A 26365-nucleotide genomic window follows, 5' to 3' on the forward strand; every position below is an offset into this window, starting at 1 on the left:
GTGCGTGTGTGTGTGAGAGAGAGAGAGAGGGAGAGAATCAGATCTTGAATGTAAATGAGAAGTTAATTGGCTTTCTTATAATAATGTTTAGCTTATGAAGTGCTGAACATAAAAATAATGAATTTCTAAAGCCTGCTGGTGTGGAGTGGGGCTTCTTCCGTAGCTCATGGCAAAACTACAAATTGTACATCCAGAATAAATGATCTTTCCCATGCTTGGCGCCATGCTTTATATGTGAAAATCCGAGAGGAGAAGTCCCAGTTGATCAGCATAATTGGAAACATAATTCATCAGCAGAGGATTCAATTAATGCCTATAAATTTAAATGAAAAGTTCAGGATTAAAACACAAGCATAGCCTGTATTGTCCATAGGTTGCAGTTATCTATGCCCAATATAATCTCTGTTTGGTGCAGTGTTTAATACTTAATGCCATCAATCAATCAAAGTTTGAAATATTGTCTTAAAGCTTTGCTATAAAAATCGGAAATCAACAGTAGTCTTGCTCTTTAAATTTCAGGGAAATACAGAGTTTCTTTAGGCTGTGTTTGTACATAGTTAATTATATAGCTTGAGAGCAAGCTGTGCTTAACATTGAACATTCAACTGAGGATTTCCTTGGGTCAGTGGGCAATATTTCAACTGTTGGTTTTGTAGTGGCAGGATAGTGTTGAACTTGCCAGATGGTTTGAGGCCACATATTCCCTCTGAAGTCCCCATCTGTAAATGAACTTATTGATGGACTGCTTTAGACATAACACTGTACTAGATACCACTTTGATGGCCGAAAGCAAGAAGGAGCTGAGTGGCTTTCTAACCAAGGTGAAATAAGAAAGGGCAAAAGCTGGGTTGCAGTTAAACACTAAAAAAACCAAGATTATGGCAACCAGACTGATTGGCAAATAGAGGGAGAAAAGGTGGAGGTAGTGACAGCTTTTGTATTTCTAGGTGCGAAGATTACTACAAATGCAGATGGTAGCCAGGAAATCAGAAGACATTTACTTCTTGGGAGGAGAGCAATGACCAATCTCAATACAATGGTGAAGAGTAGAGACTAGGCCTGGGCAATCCATGGTTCTAAATGGATCTCAAGTACTTACAAAACTAAAGTTCTGGTGGTGAAAATTTCAGAACTCTAACAAAGCTTTCAAAATTTAATTATTATTTCATTATTGGTGATTTTTATGATAGAACCAATCAGGAACTGCCATTTATAATTAAACTGTGAGAGTTTTGTTAGAGTTCTGAAATTTTCACCACCAGAACTTTAGTTTTGTAAGTACTTTAGAACCATGGATTACCTAGTAGAAACATCGCCCTGGCAATGAAGGTCTTCATAGTCAAAGTAATGGTATTCCCTGTAGTAACCTATGGATGTGAGAGTTGGATTGTAAGGAAGGCAGAGCAAAGGAAGAGAGATGCTTTTGAACTGTGGGATTGGAGGAAAATTCTGAGAATACCTTGGTCCGCGAGAAGATCCAACCAGTCCACACGATTCTGGCCCAGCTTACCTGTCCGAACGTATCTCCTCCTATGAACCATCTAGGAGCTTAAGATCATTTGAGGAGACCCTGCTCTTGATCCCGCCTGCCTTGCAAATGTGATTGGCCGAGACGAAGGACAGGGCCTTCTCAATGGTGGCCCCCCGGCTATGGAACTCCCTCCCCAAAGATATTAGATCGGCCCCCTCCCTCCTGATTTTCCAAAAAAAAAAAGTAAAGACCTGGTTCTTTGAGTAAGCTTTTGAGAATGCAGCAGAATAGATAACATGGAACTATGAATGATGAACATGGAATGGCCAGACAATGTTACTGGAGAACGTTTTTAACAGGATGACACTGATGATTATATGTTTTAATGGTTTTTATTTATGTTTTATATTGTAATATTGATTGTTTTTAATGGCACTTTTATGAATGCCTGACTTCAAATTGTGCCAATCTGTAACCCGCCTTGAGTCATCGTATGGCTGAGAAAATCAGGCTATAAATATCATAAATAAATAAATACTCCAGGAAATAAAACCTGACTTCTCACTGGAGGGAAGGATATTAGAGGCAAAGATGAAGTATTTTGGCCACATCATGAGAAGACAGGAAAGCTTAGAGAAGACAATGATGCTGGGGAAATTGGAAGGAAAAAGGAAGAGGGGCCGACCAAGGGCAAGATGGATGGATGGTATCCTTGAAGTGACCGGCTTGACCTTGAAGGAGCTGGGGGTGGTGGCGGCTGACAGGGAGCTCTGGCATGGGCTTGTCCATGAGGTCACGAAGAGTCGGAAACGACTGAACAAATAAACAACAATAAGCATTGAGAAAGAAGGATGACCCCACCTCCCAGCCTTCAAGTTCTTGTGCCCCTCTGGTTTAATTTAACCCCAGTTTACCATGTCTTCCAACCTCAGACACACTGTGTCTTAACCTTAACTATCTGAAATGAGGATGTCATGTTATCTGGTCTAGAAATTGTAGACAAAGCAATCAACCAAAAAAATGTAGGTCCATGAGAAGTACTGTACCATCTCTTTCTCTGAGTACAATGATGAAAGGCAAGAGTGTTCTCCATCCCAGAAGGGCCTAAAAGAAGCACCAGTCCTTCTACTCTTTCCACCATGGCACTCCTTCTGGCCTTTTTGAATGCCTCAGAGAGCAATTATGTTTTCCTATCTCCACAGAATGTCCCTCGACTTATCTATGGATCATATTAAAATCCATAATTTTGGTCTCAAACTTGCCCCTTGACTTATACATGAGGTTGATTTAGAATAGAATAAAATAGAACAACTTTACTGTCATTGTGCTATTGCACAATGAAACTAAATACCTTCCCTAGCACACACCACAAAACAACACAACCATCCCTCCACACCTCAACCACCACCGCACAGCCCCCTATGCCACATCAATATGAAACCATGGAGTTCAACATAGCCACAGCTCTAGGATTAAAAGCTGTTTCTTAGTCTGTTAGTCCTTGCCTTTCTCACCCTGGACCGTCTGCCAGATGGCAATACTGTACGAGGGTTGAATGAAAAGTAATGCCTCCACCATCATAACTTGGGTTTAGATGGGAATATTTTAATAAATCAAACGTAGAAATAATCCTTCGAATGTGCTCTTTAACTACCACTATTCACTTTTCCACATAATCACCAGACAATTGGATAAAGTTTCGCCAACTATGAATAAGTTTTCTGAAGCCGTCACAGAAGAAGTCGACAGTCTGTTCCCGCAACCCATCGTACACAGATCTTCCAATAGCCAAGCAAAGCAATAATGTGACCCACACTTTCTTGTGAAATGCCGATTATGCTTGACATTTCTCTCTGAGTGATACAACGATCGCTCTGAGTAAATCTATCAACCTTTTGGTTGTGAAACTCGGTGGTTGCTGTCACAGGACGTCCAACTCTTTGTCACGCAAGTCAGATGTTCCCACCTCAACATCTTTAAACTTACTCACCCAACGACGCACAGAACTCACATCGGCTCAATCACCATAAACAGCTTGCATTCTCTGATGAATCTCCTTTGGGGTGACGCCTTCTGCTGTCAAGAATTCAATGACTGCATATTGCTTGAGTCGCATTGACCGACCGTCAGCACAGGGTTCCATACTTCGCACTTTAACAACACAACCGTTCAATGCTAAGGCTTCCCGCCACAATGGAACTGTAGAGGAGAGTCTACTGAACAAGCCAGTACCTGCCGCATACCAGTACTGCCATCTGTTGAGGAGTTACGAAGGTGGAGGCATTACTTTTCATTCAACCCTCGTAATTCAGAAAAAAAATATGCTGAGATCGATCCCTAAAAATGGTCTGAGCTTTCTAAAGGCTGCGGGACCGATAAAGTTCTTCCAAAGAGGGGAGAGGGCAACCAATGATTCTTAAACGTAGTATATAAGGTACTTAGATTTTTCTTTTCTCTGATGGCAGACATTTTCAACCTAATCCATTCCTACAGTGCGAATCGAAGGCTGAGTGTTTGTACACAGTAAACCAAATTTGTTATCTCCTGCTGCTTTTTTTAAAAAAAGTGGTTTATTTATTTATTTATTGATGGTGAAGCCTTTGCCTGGTGGTGTATGACATTATTTCACTCTCTGCGTGCTCTAAATTATTTGTTTGGTAAACTGCTGAGAGCCTTTATTGGCCAGCGAGGAAGGTGGTAATTTATTTCTAGGATTTACGAGTACATAAATGCTTTTGGAAATGAGGTGGAGGTTTGGAAAAGCTTGTCATACAGCACGGGTCAGCAGTTCAAAACTTGAAGAAGGGTAGAAAAACTATATTGCATGTGTGCATGTGCCCTTAAAATTGGCAAATATATCTCTTTGGATGAAAGCCATTCACTCGTCAGGATTCAGGAGTAAAGTAGAGAATGTTGCACAAAAAAAGTAGATTGGGAAGAAAAACCCATCTTATCTCATATGCTTTCCCTTTAGGGAAATATGAAAAAGAATTAAATTCTAAATTTAAAAAGTCCATTACTTTCGTATCTTTAAGACATAAAATAACAATTCATTGCCTATAATAAATGGTAAACATTTCATCCAATATTCCGTACCACTCACCTGGAAAAGTAATTTTAACACACTGTTTTTATATATTTTTTTAAGCAGTTAACAATAACAAAGGATGTAAGCAAAAGTAAGACCATCCTGATTTTGTTCCCAAGTGTAACAGCCGTAATTGTTACAAAAACAATTTTGTAAACAATGTATTGTTGAAGACTTTCATGGCCGGAATCACTGGGTTGTTGTGTTTTTTCCGGTGTGTATGGCCATGTTCCAGAAGCATTCTCTCCTGATGTTTTGCCTGCATCTACGGCAGGCAACCTCAGAGGTTGTGAGGTCTGTTGGAAACTAGGCAAGTGTGGTTTACATATCTGTGCAATGTCCAGGGTGGGAGAAAGGATTCTTGTCTCAAGCAAGTGTGAACATTGCAATTATCACCTTGATTAGCACTGAAAAGCCTTGCAGCTTTAGGGTTTGACTCCTTCTTGCCTGAGGGAATCCTTTGTTGGGAAGTGATTAGCTGGCCCTGATTGTTTCTTGTCTAGAATTGGAAAATGGAATGTATATATCTGTGGGATGTCCAGTATGGGAGAAAGAACTCTTGTCTCAGACAAATGTGAACATTGCAATTGATCACCTTGATTATCATTGAAAATCCTTGCAGCTTTAGGACTCCTTACTGCCTGGGGGAATCCTTTGTTGGGAGGTGATGAGCTGGCCCTGATTGTTTCTTGTCTGGAATTGCAAAACTGAGTTTATATATCTGTGGAATGTCCAGGGTGGGAGAAAGAACCTTTGCCTCAGGCAAGTGTGAACATTACAATTGATCACCTTGATTGGCATTGAAAAGCCTTGCAGCTTTAGGGCTTGACTCCTTACTGCCCGAGGGAATCCTTTGTTGGGAGGTGATGAGCTGGCCCTGATTGTTTCTTGTCTGAATTGGAAAATGGGGTTTATATATCTGTGGGATGTCCAGGGTGGGAGAAAGAACTCTTGTATTCAGTCTGTATGGCCATGTTCCAGAAGCATTCTCTCCTTACATTTCACCTGCATCTAGTGGGTTCATAGGAGGAGATGCGTTTGGACTGGTAAGTTGAACCAGAACCATTTAGGGCTTTATAGTCCAGTTCAAATCAGATAATCTGGATTTTATATGGCAGTGTAGAAGGGGCTTGGGTCTTTGAATTCTACTTCCATTGACTATGGTGGTAGGGTTTCTGAAAATTGCAGCTCAACAACAGGCAAAAGTCTGCCTTCTCAGGGTATCGAAAATTGAAGATGGATACCACTTACTTCCCAGACGGCTTTGCAATAAGCAGTTTTATTCTCACATTCTAGTTTTGTCCTAAGCTTGGAGCCAGTTAAGTGATTTATGTTCGAAGTTTAAGGCTGACACATCTGAAAAATCTCTCATTCTATTTCCTCTGCCTTGTTTCCGAAAACAAAAGAGAAGCAAAGCAAAGCAATCTCCTCTTAAGAGAAGAGGGAAAGGCAAAACACATTGCAGGAGATGGAACAGGCGTCTCTCTTTATAGGAGACTCTGCATTGTTAACTCAGTAAACCTTTTATACATTTAAATTATCATCTGTTGGCTCTTTGTAGTTTCACCCTTTGTCTTTCTCTCTTCTTTTAAACAATACATTTATTCCTCCCACACACCAACTAGCAAAACACATGCTTTGTTTTATTGCTAAGCTGCCTGACATTACAGCCATTGTATTGTCGGTTGGCTTGAAGAAAAGCAAACCTTGTCTGTATTTGTTTTGAGGATGCTTATTACTATTCTGCTCCTTTGGTTTTGTAGAGACTTTCTTTGAAACGCATTTTACATAGTTGAAGTGCTGTTGGTTGTCGCAGTTAGGTTGCTTTTTGATCTGCCTCCATTTCAACAGCAAAGAGAAGGGAACAAATGGGGTTCCGATGGAACAAAAAGGGTTATGATGTGAAGGCAGATGAGAGGCTAGTCCTTCAATGAGAAATCATCCAGGTTTCTTGCATTGCATTGACCTTAAACTTCAGGAAAGCATTTGGACATATGACGTAGGTACCCAAAGGAAAGAAGCACACATTGTTACCAAGGGATCAAAGATAAGTGTTCACACTACAGGAACTGAAGGGACATTTCATTGGGCAGAAGAATACCCATTTGAAGGGGAAATGACCTCATTTCTTCTGCCAGCACCATACCATGGAAGTAAGACTGTTTGGAGACCTGCTGCAAGCAGATATTTTTGGACTTTAAAGTCCCATAATCCCTATTGGACATGCCTTACTGTTGGGGTGCGCTATCGTGTCCCTTTATTACTGTTGCACACCAGAGTAGGACCAAGATCATCTAATCATTAAGTACACCACACCTTGGATGAAAGAAGAGTCATCTTTATTTGAAGAATAATTGGAGCCAATAAAAGAGACAATATAAAGCTGATAAAAAAAAGCCAAATGCCAAAAAAGCAGTAACATAAACAGTGTCCCAAAATAGGAGTAATAACAGAGTTTCAAAAGCTTGCTGTAATAATCCAGATGCAATGAAATATCAAAAGCCTTCAATAAAAACCATGAACATAGCTACTGCTAATCCACTAGAAAAACCAGGAAGTCTTGGAGATGAGGCCGCAGGAATATCCAAAAGACTTGACTTGAAACCAAACGATGCCTGGTCTGAAGGAAATTCCCTAAGAGCTCAATTTAAGTCCCAGAAACTGATTTCTATTCCCCCCAGTCTTTGACCTTAATTGCCAAATTCTTTCTGATTAAGTGCTGTTTTAATTAAACTGTTTAACACAAACTGAGTGTTTGTTTGATTCACCTCTGCCTAAATAACGGCAGAGCCCTTGCATCGTGACAAGCAAGTTGCTTTCATCACACAGATGTTTTTGGTTTTCCCATCCTGTTGCACATTTGAACCCATATACTACTCTTAGAATAGATTCATTAAATCATTTGCTGATTAGTAAAGTGAAAGCAAGTGAAAGAAGACTTAAGCAACTCGTTACAATGAATTGACCCAGACTTAGATTTTGGATTCTGATTTTTAATAGCCGTGTATTAATCTATTGTTTTAATTATTGTTTTACTATTTTAATGTATTGTTGAATGTTTTATGATGCTGGCATCATATGGTGCTTCTGTGAAGCCACCTTGAGCCCCCCCCCCCCCCCCCGGGGGATGAGAAGGGCGGGGGATAAATATAGGAAATAAATAATAATAAATTCATAGGCAAGTTTCATTGATTTCATGGGATCTACTGTAGGTAGGATTTGAGATGTAAAATTGCCAGAAATTTTGAAGCTTTGGGGGAAAATAGATTTTTGAGGAGTTTTAGGACATGATGTTTTCAGATTTTTGTGTAATGGGAAATTAGCCCCCTGTGCAGGTTGAAAGCTTTGCCTTTTTTCTTTAAGAACATAAAAAATGCTACTATGTATGACTTGATTTTATATGAAATACTATGCTTAGTATATTAAAACACAGTTTATTCAAACAAAAATGACAAATTGAGTGTTCATTCCTAATTTTTTTGGTAAAAAGTGCCCCAGAAGGCCCCAAATTGTAAGGAACCTCTTTGTTGTATTCGGATGTATGGGCTCTTTCCTTTTTTCTGACCCCTATATAAATCTGCTCAGATTTTGAGAATTGAAGGGTGCATCCAGTGGCAATGCTCTGGTTATAGAGATACATCCACCGCCCTGTATTGTCTGATAAAATATTTCTCCTAACACTTAAGCAAAGGCGTAACTTATTTGTATAGTACATTGTATTTTATGCTGCCCTTAAAGGACCTTAGAACGGATTTTCTCACAACGCTGTATTAGACACCCAGCTGCTTTAATTTGCTTGCCATATCAACCTTGGTGCTCGCATTTAAACATGTGCAAGAATTAAATACATATTACAAACTTGATGAAGCAAATTATCAGTTTAGGACTTTTCATTTATATTAACTGTGTAAAATAACTGACATATGTTATTATGCTAACATACTAAATGAATCTGCAGCAGGGCTTTTATGGCACAGCTATATGTTTTGCCGTAAGGATATTTCTGAGTTTCAATAAGCGGTTGCATCAGTTATCAAATGTAAAAGCCTTAGCCATTTGATGTAGGGTTAGTAGAGGTTATGTATGTGTGAATGTATGTGCACACATACATATATATTGTTCAGACTTTCTGGCAGGCATTTCATTGCTTGACCATTGAAATGGGTAGACTTTTACACTTCTAAAGCGTTTGTGTTAACTACAGTAGAGCTTAAAATGTTTCCCCTTGACATTAAGTCTAGTTGTGTCTGACTGTAGGGGGTGGTGCTCATCTCCCTTTCTAAGTCGAACAGCCGGTGTTGTCCGTAGACACCTCCAAGGTCATGTCTTTGGGTTCTTTTTTTCTTTTCCTTTTTCTTTTTGCAATCCCAGGTGACAGCAGGATTTTTTAAAATTATTATTATTTAAATATTATTTTGATACATCCCAACAATGAACAAAAAAATTGCCATACAGGACTTATTTCAATAAACAATATTCCAAAAGTAAATATTCCTTAAATGACATTCTATACATTCCTTAATTATGTATCGCCCAACAAACCCCGTTCCCCCCATTCCCCCAACCCCCCTGGAAAAGCAATTCTAAATCATGTCATTACATCAATTTAACCGTGTGGAAAGCCTGGTTCAAAATACTGTATTTGTCGTCTCCGTCTATTTTATCAATTAACACAGGCCATTTCCTAAACCAGTCTTGTTCTCTTTGACTATTTATATACTTGTTTTTCCTTTGATTGATAAAATCATTAATTATATATTTTGATAGATAGGTCCACCAGGTTTCCAAATCCCATTTTGTATCGTCTCTCCATCCCCAAGCTATTGTGGCCTGTATTGCGGCTGTCATATATTTTAGGATTTCTGTCCAATTATTGTTATCTTCCTTTACCTTTATGGTGAGGGACATGAACCTGGCTTTATTCCACGTCAATTCTTTCCCTGTTATGTCTTCCATCACAGTCCTTATTTTGCCATAATAGTTCTGAATTTTTACACAGTCCCACCACATGTGGGAGAATGTACCTATCCCCCCACAGTTGTGCCAGCATTTGTTTGAGATATTTCCCATTATGTGTGCTAATTGGGTGGGGGTCCTATACCATTTGGAGATTATTTTCCTTTGAGTTTCCTTGAACCTAATATGTTTAATTTTATGAATATTGTCAATCCAAGATACAATTAATTTCTCATTGAAGCTTTCCTCTTGTTTCCAATTTTCTATAAGGATTGTTTTTGTTTTGTAAGTTAAGGTGATTAATTCCTCATATAGTAGCCCAATAATCCCTTTGTCTGTTTCTACTTTCCTTTTAATTATTCTGTCAAGTGGGGTTTCTGCTACTTCTTTTCATGACCTGAGCTTTACTGGACAGGCCTAACCATGCTATCCAGTTTCCTTGACCACATTTGTCTTTTATCTTATCCCACTTTGTTATTTCTCCATTGGGTTCCATGAGGTCCCCTATCCTTTTGATTCCATTTTCCTTAAGTGCCCTAATTAGATTCCTGAATGTATTGTCCTTATTTTCCAAGGTTTCTAATGTACCTCTCCGAACGTATCCTCCCCTACGAACCATCAAGATTACTAAGATCATCTGGAGAGGCCCTGCTCTCGGTCCCACCGGCCTCGCAAGCGCGCCTGGTGGGGACGAGGGACAGGGCCTTCTCAGTGGTGGCCCCACGACTCTGGAACTCTCTCTCTCTGGGGGCCAGAACCGCCCCATCCATCCTAACATTTAGGAAACAGGTGAAGACGTGGCTGTGGAGTCAGGCCTTCGAGGAATGAGAGAACACCATAGGACCCTGGATGGAAGTTGATGTAGATCCATCTTAATAGGACGACTGACCACAGTAGTTTTAGACATAGTGTTATTTTAAAGTTTTTGTAATTGTGATATATGATATTTTAATGAATGTATATGTTTTTATGGCTGTAAACCGGGCTGAGTCCCTCAACGAGGTTGAGAAGCTCGGTATACAAAACTGTGAAATAAATAAATAAATAAATAAATAAAGGGTCGATTTTGTTTATTTGTAATTTGTAATTTATTTTGCCATTTTTTCCAAATTAACCACATTGTTAAACAGGGGCCGACTTTTAAGTTCTTTAAGTCTTTTCTGTCTATTCTCTCTCCCATATATGTTTTCCTTTGCCAACTGTTTGCTTCCTTTTCTATTTGCTCCCATCTTTTCGACCTTTCCAATTCAAATTCTAATAATCTTGCCAACTGACTTGCCTCGTAATATATTCCCAACGAGGGAGCACCCCATCCACCCATTTCTTGTTTACTATAATACAGAAAGTTGGCAATTCTGTTTTTGTTTCCTCCCACTACCAATTTTTTAATAGAGTTGTCCCATTTATTCAGCAAATTGTTAGGGATATTCACTGGGCGAGTTTGGAACAAAAATAGGAATTTGGGCAAAATCTTCATCTTATAAAGTCTGGGTCAATTCATTCTCTTAAATCTTATTTTACTTGCTGCTATTACTGGTTGAACGCTTGCTCCCATAGCCAGGTTTTCCATTTCTTTCTGAAAGACAGGAGGGAAGTAGCCAATCTGATGTCCCTGGGGAGGGAGTTCCACAGACGGGGGGCCACTGCAGAGAAGGCCCTGTCCCTCGTCCCCACTGTGTGCGATGGTGGTGGGATCGAGAGCAGGGCCTCTCCAGATGATATTAAATTTCGTGATGGTTCATAACCAAAGATACATTCTAAAATGCAGTCCAGGCCAGGACCATTTAGGGCTTCAAAGGTTGAAACCAGCACTTTGAATTGTGCTCGGAAGGTGATCGGCAGCCAGTGGAGCTGGCATAACAGAGGGGTTGTGTGCTCCTTGTATGCCGCTCCAGTGAGCAACCTGGCTGCCAACCATTGGACTAGTTGAAGCTTCCAGGCAGTCTTCAGAGGCAGCCCCATGTAGAGTGCCTTGCAGTAGTCTATTCAGGATGTAACAAGAGTGTGGATCACCGTGGCCAAGTCAGACTTCCCATGGTACGGGCACAGCTGGCGCACAAGTTTTAACTGTGCAAAAGTTCTCCCGGCCACCAGATTTCAGGGTTCCAGGAATGGGGAGTAACAAGGACAAAGAATAATTTGCCATCTTGATTGTAATGAAAACTAGTTTCCTTAAAGTCTGAAGTCATGGAGAGAACTAGAGCCCGGCCCCAAAGTTAACCAGTGTATGTTACATAGGAAATTTGCTTCGATATATGTGTTTCAGTGGAAACAGGGTGTTGGGATTCTAGCAAGAGCTGCGTATTTCAAGACTCATTGAGCTAGCATCTCAAGTTGAAACCTGTCTGGTTGAATTAAATGCCCAAGTGAAATATAATTTAATGCAGGTTTTAGCCTTCTACTGACTTCTGCCCTTTGTATCATTACAGATTTGTTTCTCACAACGGTATCAAATGACAAACAAATTCAGTTTGAAATATGGGAAAATCAGGTAAGACACTTTTCGGAATGTATATATTGTCAGGATTGGAGAAGCAACGGTGATCTGATGGTACTGATTAAATGATTCACGATAGCAAATCGTTTGAGCCTTGCTTCCAAACATCTGAATATTGTTTTGCGGTGATTCCTCCCTCTGCAGAATTTTATCTCGACTGCCAATTAAACCACTCAGTCTGCTTTTAATGTATGTGTTAACAGGACTCCTGTCGTGATGTCATCTGTTGTGTAAATTTACTGGCATTTAATTTGTCAGCATGATGGCTTACATAGAAAAAAATGTTTGAACATAGTACCTTTTCCTTGTTGCCTCCAGGGATCTATACCATTCAAATATGGCTGTTTTTTCCCCCCATTGGAAAAAAAATCAGGGGAGATGGTTTGGGAAATGGTTGATGTTTCCTCCTTGCTTATGAATTCCCAAGGAGAGCCTGCAATGCAGCTTGTTGCATTGCAAAATGGAGAGGATTTGTCGGCTTTCAGAGGTCAAGTGGCAAACTGCAAAGGCAGCTGAGGTCTTGTAATTTCTAATCAGGAGAGGAATAAAATGTCAAGAGGAAACAAATCAATTTGATTAAGTGAATCAGAAGTCCAAAGTGTAATGTAAAAGAGAGAAAAAACAGAGTTTTGTGAGGGTTTTTTTAAAAAAAATTGTGCAAGCATTATCTTGCACATTTGGCCCGCCCTTTGTGTTTGATTTTATTATGTTATTAGCTTTACCTGCCACACATTGCTGTGGCCAACCTTCCCTCCCTCCCTCTTTCTTTCTTTCTCTCCCTCCCTCCTTCCCTCCCTCCTTTCTTCCTTCCTTCCCTCTTTTTCTTCCCCCTGTACCTTCCCTTCTTCTTTCTTCCTTCTCTACCTGTTTCTTTCTTCCCTTCCTTTGCTTTTTGGTTACCTCTTTCCTTCCTTCCTTCCTTCCTTCCTTCCTTCCTTCCTTCCTTCCCTCCCTCTCTCCCTCCCTCCCTTTTTCTCTCTTTTGTTCCTTCTCTCCTTCCTTCACTTCCTTCTCTCATTTTTATTACCTTTTCTCCTTCCTTCCTTCTCAACCATAAAAACCATAAAGAACAAGTCCTCAGCGTCTCATCAATAAAATCGTTTTTCCGTCGCATTGTCCAATCATTCCGTGGATCTCAGTTAGTCTGTTACACTGTGTCTGCAAATGCCTGCTCAAACAGCCAGGTTTTGACTCTCTTTTGAAATGTTAGGAGGTAGGGGTCTGATCTAATATCCCTAGGGAGGGCGTCCCATAGCCGAGGGGCCACCACCAAGAAGGCCCTGTCTCTCATTCCCGCCAGTTGCATTTGCGAAGGGGGCAGGCCTGAGGGCAGGGCCTCACCAGATGATCTTAAGCGCCTAGATGGTTCATAGGGAGAGATGCGTTCAGACAGGTAAACTGGGCCAGAACCATTTAGGGCAGTGGTTCTCAACCTGGAGTCCTCAGATGTTTTTGGCCTACAACTCCCAGAAATCCCAACCAGTTTACCAGCTGTTAGGATTTCTAGGAGTTGAAGGCCAAAAACATCTGGGGACCATGGCCATGTCAGACTTCCCAAGCTATGGGCACAGCTAGTGCACAAGTTTTAACTGTGCAAATGCTCCCCTGGTCACCGCCGAAACCTGGGGTTCCAGGCTCAGCAATGAGTCCAGGATCACTCCCAAGCTGTGAACCTACGTCTTCAGGGGGAGTGTAACCTCATCTAACATAGGCTGTAACCTAAAGCCCTATTCGGCCTTGCAACTGACCAGGAGTATCTCTGTCTTATCTGGATTCAGTATCCAAAACAGTATCCAAAAGTCCCAGTCTCAGCCATCTCCTGGATATTGGCTGACCAATCAGCTTCATGCATCTTATTTTACAGTTGACCCACACACTTTAACTGATTCCTTGCATGCTCCAACAATGAGTACCACCCCCCAGGAAACCTTTACCTTTACCCTTTAGGTGTGCCTCTGCACAACATTATTTGCACTAACAGTATGGCATGGTTGAATACTTCTCCATGTGTCCAAGGGTTTGTGTGTCATTTTTTAAGACAGCGTGCCAGTTATTTTTGATCTCTTCCCAGCCTCCATTCCCCCCTTTTTCCAGACTGATGTCATTATTCCTCATTGATTCCGTGCTCTCTTTCTGTCACAATATATTAAGTCGTCCTATTGAATCTGCATACTAAAAGCACAAATCATTTTGGGTTTTCTTTTTTAAAAAATGGAGGAATGGTTGCTTGAATTACGTTTTATAACATCGTTGCACTTACTGCAGGATATTAAAAAGTGGCTGCCAAAAAAGTAACAAAGCTATCTATTGTAAAGGAGGGAAAGATGTTATGATCCTGGATCAGAGTTTTCTCGTTTGTCTTTGTGGAAGGGCCGGTGTGCTAGATGTGTGGTTGTTCTTATTAATTTTTTGTAATATAATTCACCCTCTCTTCCTTGTTGCCTCCATCTTTCCCCCTCTCTTTTCCATGCACACGCGCAACTATAGAAATCTTGCAGAGGAGGGACATCGTCCAGTATTTTGTGGTCTTCCTTGCCACTAAATGCCCTGCCACTATCTTCTAAAGCAGGCATGGGCAAACTTTAGCCCTCTGGGTGTTTTGGACTTCTACTCCCACAAATCTTAACAGCCGGCAGATGTGTTGTCGAAGGCTTTTGTGGTTGGAATTACTGGGTTACAGTGTGTTTTCTGGGCTGTATGACCATGTTCCAGAAGCATTTTCTCCTGAGAGTTCACCCACCTCTATGGCAGGCATCCTCAGAGGTTGTGAGGTTTGTTGGAAACAAGGGAAATGGGGTTTATATATCCATGGAATGTCCAAGGTGGGAGAAAAAACTCTTGTCTGTTTGAGGCAAGTGTGAATTCTGCAATTAATCACCTTGATTATCATTGAAAATCCTTGCAGCTTCCAGTCTTGGCTTCTTCCTGCTTGGGGGAATCCTTTGTTGGAAGGTAATTAGCTGGCCCTAAGAGAAGCCAATGAAATCCACAAGCAATTACAACAGAAAGGAGGAAACCTGTCAGTCAGCGGTAGATAGGGATCGAGGAGAGTGTGAGCACCGGGACCACCTTCTTTCTCCCCCAGGCATCAGCCCTTTCCATGGTAGGATGGCCTTAAAAGCAGCCAAAACATGGGGAGGGAAAAGAGCTCCCTGTATAGGGCTCCTACCCAGATGAGGAGGGAAAGGCTGCATAGGAAGGAAGGGGAAGCTGGTAAAGGGCAAGGAAGACCAAGCCTCCCTCTTTCTCTTGGGGGGAAAAGGAGGCAGGAGTCAAGGGGAGTCCGGGACCAATTATCATGGCTACATTTGCACCTTGGTTTCACTACAGTCCTGTATTATTTATTTCTGCAAATGAACGTTCCAGTTTTTGTTTAGCTGCTGCTGTAAATAGCAATTAATCCCCCCCCCCCCCGCCCCTGATTTGCCTTGGCAGGGGAGCTTCTTTGCGTCATCCTGCTGGGCAAAAAGGCAGTGATTTCCTACAGGGAATGAGTATTCGACTTTTGTTTTGCCCTACACAATTTTGCTCTTTGTAAAAATATACTGAGATGGCTCTTTAAGAAGGAAGGAAGGAAGGAAGGAAGGAAGGAAGGAAGGAAAGAACAACACTCAAAACAGGGGAATTCCAGACAAGAAACAGTCAGGGCCAGCTAATCACCTCCCAACAAAGGATTCCCCCAGAGAGAAAGCATTCAAGACCTGAAGCTGTAAGGCTTTTCAATGCTAATCAAGACGGATCAGTTGCACCATTCACCCCTGCCTGAGACAAGAGGTTTTTTCTCTTACCCTGGACATTCCACCGATATATAGACCGCATTTGCCTCATTTCCAACAGACCTCACAACCTCTGAGAATGCCTGCCGTAGATGCAGGTGAAACGTCAGAAGGAAATGCTTCTGGAACATGGCCACACAGCCCGGAAAACTCATAGCAACCCAGTAAACCTGGGAGTTTTTAATTCACTATTATTTCAGTCATATAGCCAGGATTTCAAAGCAATTTCAGCCTTTAGTTTAAGATCCTGTTTTGCTTCTATTCTAGCAATAATAGCTTCTCAGTTTTGATAAAATTGGATCCTTTTTCGTATTGGCATTGCAAAGAGACTGCATACTGAAATGAAAGGCTCCATCATCTCTCTCTTTAAGTTGATATGATAATATATGTGTATTATCAAGAACTTCATTTGCTGGGAAAGCTCCTCCTATAATGAATGGGATTTGTCTTAAGACCCCAGTGATGCAACTTGCATATATGATGTTCAAACTCATCTCCAGCTATTGCTGTGTCTTGAAACGTGCCACATGCTGATGACCTATTTCCCAATAAATGCCTATTTGAGTTGACATAAACAGGAACCAAAATCTTTGCCCAGAGGCATATAGTACGAATCTGTAACCCAGTTATATGTGTTATGTAACCAGATGAATCCTGCCTTAGGTCAGGTGTGTCTGTTTGCATCTGAGACCACTGGATAAGGCTACAGATACAAAAACCTAGTTACAGATACAAATATCCCTTTTCAACAATTGTAGAGTTCATTTTATGCACATAAATACATCTAATTCTCTTCCTCCCCCCTCATAGTAAGGTGTCCTTTTCAAAAGCATATAATTAGATACCCTTCTTTTGAACAGACTAGATCATAATACTATTAGTGCAATGGTTATTTAGAAGGCTGTCCACCAAAGGGTAATGGATGGATATGCTAATCTAAATTCAAGAGACACTTATGTCTCTGTTGAATGCAGCAGGAGACAGCTATCTAGTGTCATTTTAAAGACTAATTCAAGTCACATCATTGGGAACTTTATTTGACACTAGCCGTCCCCTGCCAAGCGTTGCTGTGGCCCAGTCTAATGATCTCAAAAATAAGGTAATAAGAAAATGTTGGTTTCTAATATATATATAATTTTTTATGCTTGTGGATAAACAGTACTTCTTGTTGTTTCTTTGTCGGTGTTGATGTGGAGATTGTCTGGTTTGCCTACTCTGGAACATGCAACATATCATTGTCCTTCCTTAGGGGTCCCTTTCAAATCTATGATATTATATCTCTGTATGTGTATGTGAATCATATATATCTATATCTATGGCTGGATGGCTCTTTGTTAGGAGGGCTTTGTTTATGTTTTCTTGCCCTGGTGAAGGGAGTTGGACTGGATGACTTTCAGTATTTTATGTTGGTCATAGGGGTTCTGTGTGGGAAATTTGCTCCAATTCTGTCATTGGTGGGGTTTAGAATGCTCATTGATTGTAGATGAACTATAAATCCCAGTAACGACAATTTCCAAATGTCAAACTTGATCTGTGTTCATATTTATTTAGGCATACGAAATATTAGTGCCAATTTTGGTCCAGATCCATCATTGTTTGAGTCCACAGTGCTCTCTGGATGTAGGTGAACTACAACTCCCAAACTCAAGGTCAATGCCCACCAAACCCTTCTAGTGTTGTCTGTTGGTCATGGGAGTCCTGTGTGCCATGTTTGGTTCAATTCCATAATTGGTGGAGGGTAGAATGCTCTTTGATTGTAAGTGAACTATAAATCCCAGCAACTACAACTCCCAAATGGCAAAATCATAATTTTTCGAGTGATGGTCACTCCTTGTGTTTTGAGACATTTTGTTGCCAAATTTGGTCTGATTTCGTTCATTGGTTCTTTTGTTTTTAAGGAACTCATTATGCACAGAGCATTTATACATATATAGATATAAGATATAAGATAAAGATATATATATATATATACACACACACATACATACATATACATACACATACACACACATACATACAATCATATTTAACTGTAGAGACGCATATACATAACTACGCTTAACTTACAGTTAAAAATCAATGCCTCATCACACCCTCAAACGAACATTACATTACATATTTATTTATATAGATTGTGTCCTGAAGAAGGTCTCAACAGTATTCTTTTCACAGTGGCCCTTTAATAGAGAGAGATAACAAGGGCATTGTGGCATAGCTAGCATGGCAGTGAAAAGCCATTGTCCAGTCCAAGGCCAGAGTTTGGCCAAAAAGTACAGAAAAGCACAGATAACTAAAATTGCTCAGACAGTGATAGTTTCAGAACAAAATAAAATCTACAGAATAACAAATCACGCAGCATCAATGCAGTGGTTGTCAGAGAATAGAACTTAGTTTCTTGATGCAGCCTTGTTCATCTGTTTCTTTGGATGTTCAAGCATCGCCACTATGGTCAAAGACCGAGTGCCTGTTGTTTCATTATTTTTAATTGCTATTTTGTATGTACGTGTTCCTTCACAACTATCTTTTTGTTGTTAATAAACAAGCCTTGCATTTGAGAAAAATAATGCAGGTAACATAATCCAGTGGATTGTTTCATTATGGAGAATTTGTTTTCTTTGTTTACATGGGAGTCACTTTCCAAACTGACATTTCCCCAACATTTAATTAGAACAAGGTTTGTTTGTGCAATCCTCTGGAAGAAACCCAGAGATCGGTAAATTATAAATCAGGAAGTTAGAAGCTTTTGGGAAACCTAGCAGAGGCATATTTACTCATGTGTTTTTCAGCAATCTGATTGAATTAACACCAAGTTTGCCCTCCTGAGTGGAATGTGTGTACCTTTTAATAGTCCCATAAGATATATGTTTTTATAGCTGGCTGGAAATATATAATTTTTTGAATATTACAAAACTGTAAGTTAACGCAGAATGCAATCTTAATAAAAGGATTGGCAGATCCAGAAAACACATAAATGCTTCAAAGAGATATTACAAAACTCGAAACCACACATGGGAATTTAGAAGAACCATAAAATCAAGGCTCGAGAAGACAAGGTTCTAAAAAGTATCCAGTTACATTGTTTTGTGTATAGAAGTATACCTTACATTGGGTTGCTGAGAGTTTTGCAGGCTGTATGGACATGTTCCAGAAGCATTCTCTCCTGAGGTTTCGCCCACATCTATGGCAGGCATCCTCAAAGGTTGGTGGTCTGTTGGAAACTAGGAAAATTGGAGTTTATATATCTGTGGAATGTTCAGGGTGGGAGACATGCCGCATTATCACGGGGTGTCTGCGCCCTACACCACTGGAGAAATTACACTGCTTAGCCGGTATTGCACCACCTGACATCCGCCGGGAAGTAGCAGCCAATAGTGAAAGAACCAAGGGAGTGACATCTCCAGCTCATCCCTTGATTGGGTATCAGCCAGCACGTCAACGACTTAAATCAAGAAATAGTTTTCTAAGAACTACAGAGACACTCGCTGGAACACCTCAGCAAGCGAGAGTCCAAAAGTGGCAGGCTCAAACCCAGAACCTCAATCAATGGCTGATACCAAATGAGATTCCCCCCTGGGCACACATGAAAATGGGTGACTTGGAAGGCGCTGAACAGACTGCGCTCTGGCACCACAAGATGCAGAGGCAACCTCAAGAAATAGGGCCACAAAGTGGAATCCACGACATGTGAGTGTGGAGAAGAGCAAACCACTAACCACCTGCTGCAATGCATCCTGAGCCCTACTACATGCACAATGGAGGACCTCCTTGCAACAACACCAGAAGCACTCCAAGTGGCCAGATACTGGTCAAAGGACATTTAACCAACTACCAAACTCGCAAATTTTGTATTTTGTCTGTTTGTTTGTTTTGTTCTGTTAGAAATGTAATTCAATTGACTGGTTGCCCTGACACGACAAATAAATAAAATCAGCGTGGGAGAAAGAACTCTTGTCCATTTGAGGTAGGCATGAATGTTGCAACTGACCACCTTGATTAGCATTTAATGGCCTAGCAGTTTCAAGGTTTGGCTGCTTTATGTCTACTGGAGGCAAGTGTGAATGTTGCAATTAATCACCTTGATTCGCACTGCAAAGCCTTGCAGCTTCAAGGCCTGGCTGATTCTTGCCTGGAGGAATCCTTTGTTGGGAGGTGTTAACTCTTAACAACCACTATGTCAGACAACACAGAGAAGCCATTGAAATCGACAAGCATGTGAACAATTTCAACAGAAAAGAGGAAACCATGAAAATGAACAAAATCTGGCTACTAGTATTTAAAATCTCTAAAATCAAGACTTTAAATAAAGAACAACACTCTGAAAACAGGGGAATTCCAGATGTGAAACAATCAAAGCCATCTAACACCTCCCAACAAAGGATTTCCCTAGGCAAGAATCAGCCAGGGACTTGAAGCTGCAAGGCATTGCAATGCTAATCAAGGTGATTAATTGCAACATTCACACTCACCTCCAACAGCTAAGAGTTTTTTTTTCCCCACAGTGGACCTTCAACAGATATATATGTTGGCATTAGCAGAGTATCACAGAAGCTCAGAATAATGGACTCTAGAGTCTCCGGTAAAAGCAGGATTTCAGCTTTACTTAAGCAGCTGAAAATAGACAACATACACCATCAGCGGACAGACGTGAAGAACACAAACCGAAAGAGATAGGAACTAATACAAACTGCAGCTGGAAGGAAGTTTATCTCTGGCACTCCCTAATCTTTCACAGAGCAAGAACTCAGGGTCACATTCTCACAGCTTGTTACTTTGCTGTTTAACCCTTCTGTGTCAGACTACATCCTGGCAACACAATTCTATTACAATCACAATCCTATCACATAAAATTATATTTAAACACACACCATACATGAATTACACACTGACAATATAAACCTCCCTTGTCTAGTTTCCAACATACCTCACAACCTTTGAGGATGCCTACCATAGATGTGGGCGAAACGTCAGGAGAGAATGCTTCTGGAACATGGCCATACAGCAACCCAGCGATTCCGGCCATGAAATCCATCAGCATACTTGACAAATGAAATGTTTATGGATTGACCATTTTAATGTTTTTACGTTTCTTTGTGTTTTATTACTAACAGAATGGGAATTTTACAAAACCTACACAAAAAAAACCTTCATACACAAAGAAGAAACCTGAAGATGCTGTCGTCGTTGGTCAATCAGTCTTTGCAGATTTTGGTAAGTTTCTCCATTCCTCCTTCTACAATCATAAGTCATTCCTTTGTAAGTCGTTGCCAGATAAAGTACCTAAAAACTCTGATATGCATGGGAAGTGTTTAAATTAATTAAAGTAGCTTATAGAAAAACGGATGAAACATGTCAACATGCTTAATGTTATAATTGCCGCTTATTTCTCTACGCTTCTGAACAAAGAGTATACTCAATTTATATGTAAATCTAGTTTTAAGCATTTTTTTGTATAGGACTTTGTGGGGTTTTTTTGTTGTCAAGGACTAAAACCAGAAGCATATTTTTATGTTTTTAAAACCTTATATGCTCCAATAACATTTTATATTGATTGTGTAGGATATCCCTTATACTTTATATAAATAAGGCGATCCAGGGGCTTTTGGGAGAATGACGGCTACCACACAAAGGGTTAGAAAGCTACGCTTGGAAGCACACTCATGGTCTCTTTGTTTATGCAAAATGTTCTGAGGGTGATCTGAAAGCAAGCTTTACATAATATGGCTCTTCTTTGGACATTCAGTGCCATGGTCTTTATTGATTTTGTCCATAATGCAAACTTTTCCAGCTTCCACTGCAAATGTACCATATATACTCGAGTATAAGCTGACCTGAATATAAGCCAAAGCACCTAATTTTACCACAAAAAAAACTGGGAAAACGTATTAACTCAAGTATAAGCCAAAGGTGGGAAATGCAGCAGCTCCTGGTAAATTTCAAAATAAAAATAGATACCAATAAAATTACATTAATTGAGGCATCAGAAAGTTAAATGTACCGTATATATTCGGGTATAAGCCGACCCGAATATAAGCTGAGGCACCTAATTTTACCACAAAAAACTGTGGAAATGGATTGACTCGAATATAAGCCGAGGGTGGGAAATGCAGCATTTACGGGTCAATTTAAAAATAAAAATAGAAGATAGAAGGAAGATCGATGCTTTTGAACTGTGGTGTTGGAGGAAAGTCCTGAGAGTGCCTTGGACTGCGAGAAGATCCAACCAGTCCATCCTCCAGGAAATAAAGCCCGACTGCTCATTGGAGGGAAGGATACTAGAGACAAAGTTGAAGTACTTTGGCCACATCATGAGGAGACAGCAAAGCCTAGAGAAGACAATTATGCTGGGGAAAGTGGAAGGCAAAAGGAAGAGGGGCCAACCAAGGGCAAGATGGATGGATGGCATCCTTGAAGTGACTGGACTGACCTTGAAGGAGCTGGGGGTGGTGACGGCCGACAGGGAGCTCTGGCGTGGGCTGGTCCATGAGGTCACGAAGAGTCGGAGACGACTGAACGAATGAACAACAACAACTAATAAAATCACATTAATTGAGGCATCAGTTGGTTAAATGTTTTTGAATATTTACATAAAACTGTAATTCAACGTAAGACTGCCCAACTCTGATTCAACCATTATTCTAACCTTCTTCAATGTAAATATGCTTACATAGCCTTCAAATAATAATAAATAGAGTAAAATAATAGTAATAATAATAGAGTAAAATAATAAATGTAATAATAATAGTAGAGTAAAATAAAAATGTAACAATAACAATAATAAATAGAGTAAAATAATAAATGTAATAACAACACTAATAAAGGAAAAAACAACAATAATAACAACAAAGTAAAATAATAAATAACCTTGACTCGAGTATAAGCCAGGGGAGACTTTTTCAGCCTAAAAAAAGGATTGAAAAACTAGGCTTATACTCGAGTATATACATTATTTTATTGTATTTTATGATGCAGCATTGAATTATTGCCAATTGTAAGCCGCCCTGAGTCCCCCCCCCCCCCCCGGGGTTGAGAAGAGCGGGGCAAAAAATTTCAAAATTAAATAAATAAGTAAATGTTTTTGGATATTTGCATAAAACTGTAGTTTAAGATTAGAGTGTCCAACTCTGATTAAACCATTATTCTAACCGTCTTCAATGAAAATGTGCTTACGTATCCTTCCAATAATAATGAGAGTGTAATAATAAATGTCATAATAATAATAATAATAATAATAATAATAATAATAAGCAGATGAAACCATAGATCCCATCCTCAGCTGCTGCAAGAAGATCGCACAGACAGACTATAAGCAGAGGCACAACACCGTTGCTCAGATGATTCATTGGAACTTGTGACACAAATACCATCTGCCTGCGACAAAGAACTGGTGGGATCACAAGCCAGAAAAAAGTTACACAAAATGAACACGCCAAACTCCTCTGGGACTTCTTAATTCAGACAGACAGAGTTCTGGAGTACAATACTCCTGGCCTCACAATCGTGTTAAAAAACAAAGTATAGATAGTCAATGTTGCAATCCCAGGTGACAGCAGGATTGAAGAGAAACAACTGGAAAAGCTGACATGATATGAAGATTTAAAGATCGAACTGCGAAGACTCAGGCACAAGCCAGTCAAGGTGGTCCCAGTGGTCCCATGAGAATGTTCCTACAGGGTATAGGGATAATGGTTTACTCCCTGAATTGCTCACATAGGATTTCGGGCTTGAAAACAACTTGGCACCTGCAGAAATTAATGAGTATCTAGATAGGCAGGTGGAAATTAGCCAAAACAGGCAGCTCGACCAAGGCCTTCGGTGTCCTGCCAGGCTTCTACAGATAAGGATGAAAGGCATTCAGGGAAAACGAAACCAATTTCTGAGTGCTTGGAATGGCTTAACAAGGGGATATAATGTTCCAAGCATGGGAAATATAGTCAAAGAGTAATCCTTAAACATGAATCTTCCAAGCAAGGCTTCCATGAAACAAGAGCAAGAACTTAGCTGGATTCTAAACGCTGCTTCATCTGACTATATTTCCCATGCTTGGAACTTTGTCTTTTGTGATTACATACTCATGCGTTGGATCAACATTTTCCTGGTTCTTTGGATTTTATTAGAGAAGTCTGGACTTTGTTTTTGAACTTTGCTGAACTCTACCTTGGACTAATTTGTTCCTGCTTATCTTCTTACCTAATTGAATTTACCTATTCCCTTAAAGTGCTTTTTTACTTTGCTGCTTTTACTTATCTTCAGTAAAAAATAAAATAAAAAAGGATTGTTTTCGTACTCAACGTGTGGTTGGTGTTTTAAAGTCAGAGAGTTATTCCTGTCCTGGAGTGCAACACAGGACAACTCCTTGCAATTCTCAAACCAGTATGCAATGCTGGCTCTCACATTGATACAGTACTGAATATAAACAACAACAACGACAACAACAACAACAACAAGGTTTTATTTCCAAGGGAAATAAACCAATAAAGCTGTGTTAGACCTCTGCCTTTTGCTAACTGGACATTTTCCCTGGCTTCTAGATAGCAGTCACTTGCCCACCTTTGTTCTCTTGACACAGACCTGCAACTAGCATTGGATCTGGCACCGTGGTTTCAGGTCCACTGGATAACCAGGATCTTAAAGTGTTAATATTCACAGTTTTAGGTGTCAACGCCTAAAAATAGAGCCGAGCAAGACCATTGAATCATGTTGTAGCTGCTGCTCTTCCATAAGCAGTTGCTTAAAAATATCCCCAAGCATTCTCATGCTCTTTTGGTTGACCTTTAATTAAATACCATCTCCCCCGAGGGTCACTTGGGCTGCTCTCTGGTCTCGATTCTTTGCAAACAGCACAAAAGGAAAGATGACTATGGATCCTGATTTTTGTTGTTGCTGTTGTTTGTAGTAGTTTTCAATTAAGACGTTAATTAAAATGGAGGCAAGACTCAAATGGCTATTTGCATGTGCCCATCTTTTAAAGAGCTGCAAGAGTTGACGAGGGATTTGGGGAGGCCAAATGATCTGTATTCTCTTCTGCCGATGCTTCGTCATTCTTGAGGTTTACATTGTCCTGGCGCAGAAAGCTGCTAATGATTCCCCAAACGCATATGCTACTGGAAAATGCCATGAATGCTAATAAGCACAACGTATGTGTCAGATACATTTATTTTGAAAGAAATGAAGAAGAGAAGTAATCTGCGATGGAATTTCATCACACCAAGTGTTATAGCAAATAGCAGGGGATAATATCACCAAAGGGGACATTGCAATTTTAGAAATCTGCCACGCTTCGGAACAGGGTGAATTCACTTGGGTTTCAGGAGATGCAGAAGGAAAAATGCAACGAAATATTAATGTTAGCATTTCTATTTTTCCACTTTTTGTGCAAAAGGCCGTGTCTTCATGGCAAAATATTTCTATAATTCTATTTGCTCAGAATAAAGAAGATAAGGGGAGCCCCCGTTGGCGCAGTGGGTTAAACCGCTGAGCTGCTGAACTTGTTAACCGAAAGGTTGCAGGTTCAAATCCAGAGAATGGGGGGAGCTCCCACTGTTAGCTCCAGCTTCTTCCAACCTAGCAGTTCAAAAACATGCAAATGTGAGTAGATCAATAGGTACTGCTCCAGCAGGAAGGTAACAGTGCTCCATGCAGTCATGCTGGCTACATGACCTTGGAGGTGTCTACGGACAACTTAACCGTTTAACTATATTCTACTCTTCCAACATTTTCGTGGTATAATCAATGAGTTTTATTAGTGTTTTGTTTTACTTCACAGTTCCTTTGTGCCACCTTGTTGGGAGGGAAAGGACAGGATAGAAATATCAATAGATACTAATAATATCGAAAGTAATGTCTCTGTGTCTGTAGCAGTCATAACTCACACAAGTGCTTGACAACTCATTTTTTTGTCTGTCATCCAACTTGCACTCCTCCTTTTCAAGTCAAAATTCCAAAATTGGGAAAGAGTTAGGGTTAAGTTAGCTTAGAATAAAAAGTGGGACGTTCACAATCCATCACTTCCAAATTTTGCAGTATTTTTGGTTGCTATGCAAATGGAAATGCCTAGTTTAAAATCAAAAACTGAGTTCCAGTGTAGAGGAGTAGAGCTACCCATGGCGCAGTGGGTTAAATTGCTGATCTGCTGAACATGCTGACCGAAAGGTTGCTGGTTCGAATCCGGGGAGTGGAGTGAGCTCCCGCTGTTAGCCCCAGCTTCCACCAACATGCAAATATGAGTAGATCATTTGGTAAACGGCCCTGGCTCAATTTACTTGTCTGAACGCATCTCCCCCTATGAACCAACACGGAGATTAAGATCTTCTGGGGAGGCCCTGCTCTCGGTCCCACCTCCATCAGAGGTGCGTTTGGCGAGGACGAGACACAGGGCCTTCTCAGTAATTGCCCCTCGGCTATGGAACTCCCTTCCTAATGAGATCAGGTCAGCCCCCTCCCTCTGTAGGACCGAGCCTTTGGGCCTGTGCAATGAGGCAGCGATAGGAACTCTTAGTATGCCAACCAAATTCGATATGGTTGTTGAGACAGTTTTAACTAGTTGATTTTAACGTCAAGATAAGTGATTTTAATGCTTT

General features: G+C 40.4%; 1 protein-coding gene across 1 annotated transcript in view; it reads left to right on the forward strand.

The window, feature by feature from the left end:
• The window catches only part of ITFG1 (integrin alpha FG-GAP repeat containing 1), a 183650-nt gene that overhangs the window by 34091 nt on the left and 123194 nt on the right, over window positions 1–26365 (forward strand). The window contains exons 7-8 of the mRNA XM_060788362.2: window positions 11945–12006; window positions 20897–20996. Coding sequence (XP_060644345.2) covers window positions 11945–12006; window positions 20897–20996 — 162 coding nt within the window. The remainder of the gene's footprint in view (window positions 1–11944; window positions 12007–20896; window positions 20997–26365) is intronic.

This window comes from Anolis sagrei, chromosome 8 (assembly GCF_037176765.1).
Source record: "Anolis sagrei isolate rAnoSag1 chromosome 8, rAnoSag1.mat, whole genome shotgun sequence".
In the NCBI taxonomy this organism is placed as follows: Eukaryota; Metazoa; Chordata; class Lepidosauria; order Squamata; family Dactyloidae; genus Anolis; species Anolis sagrei.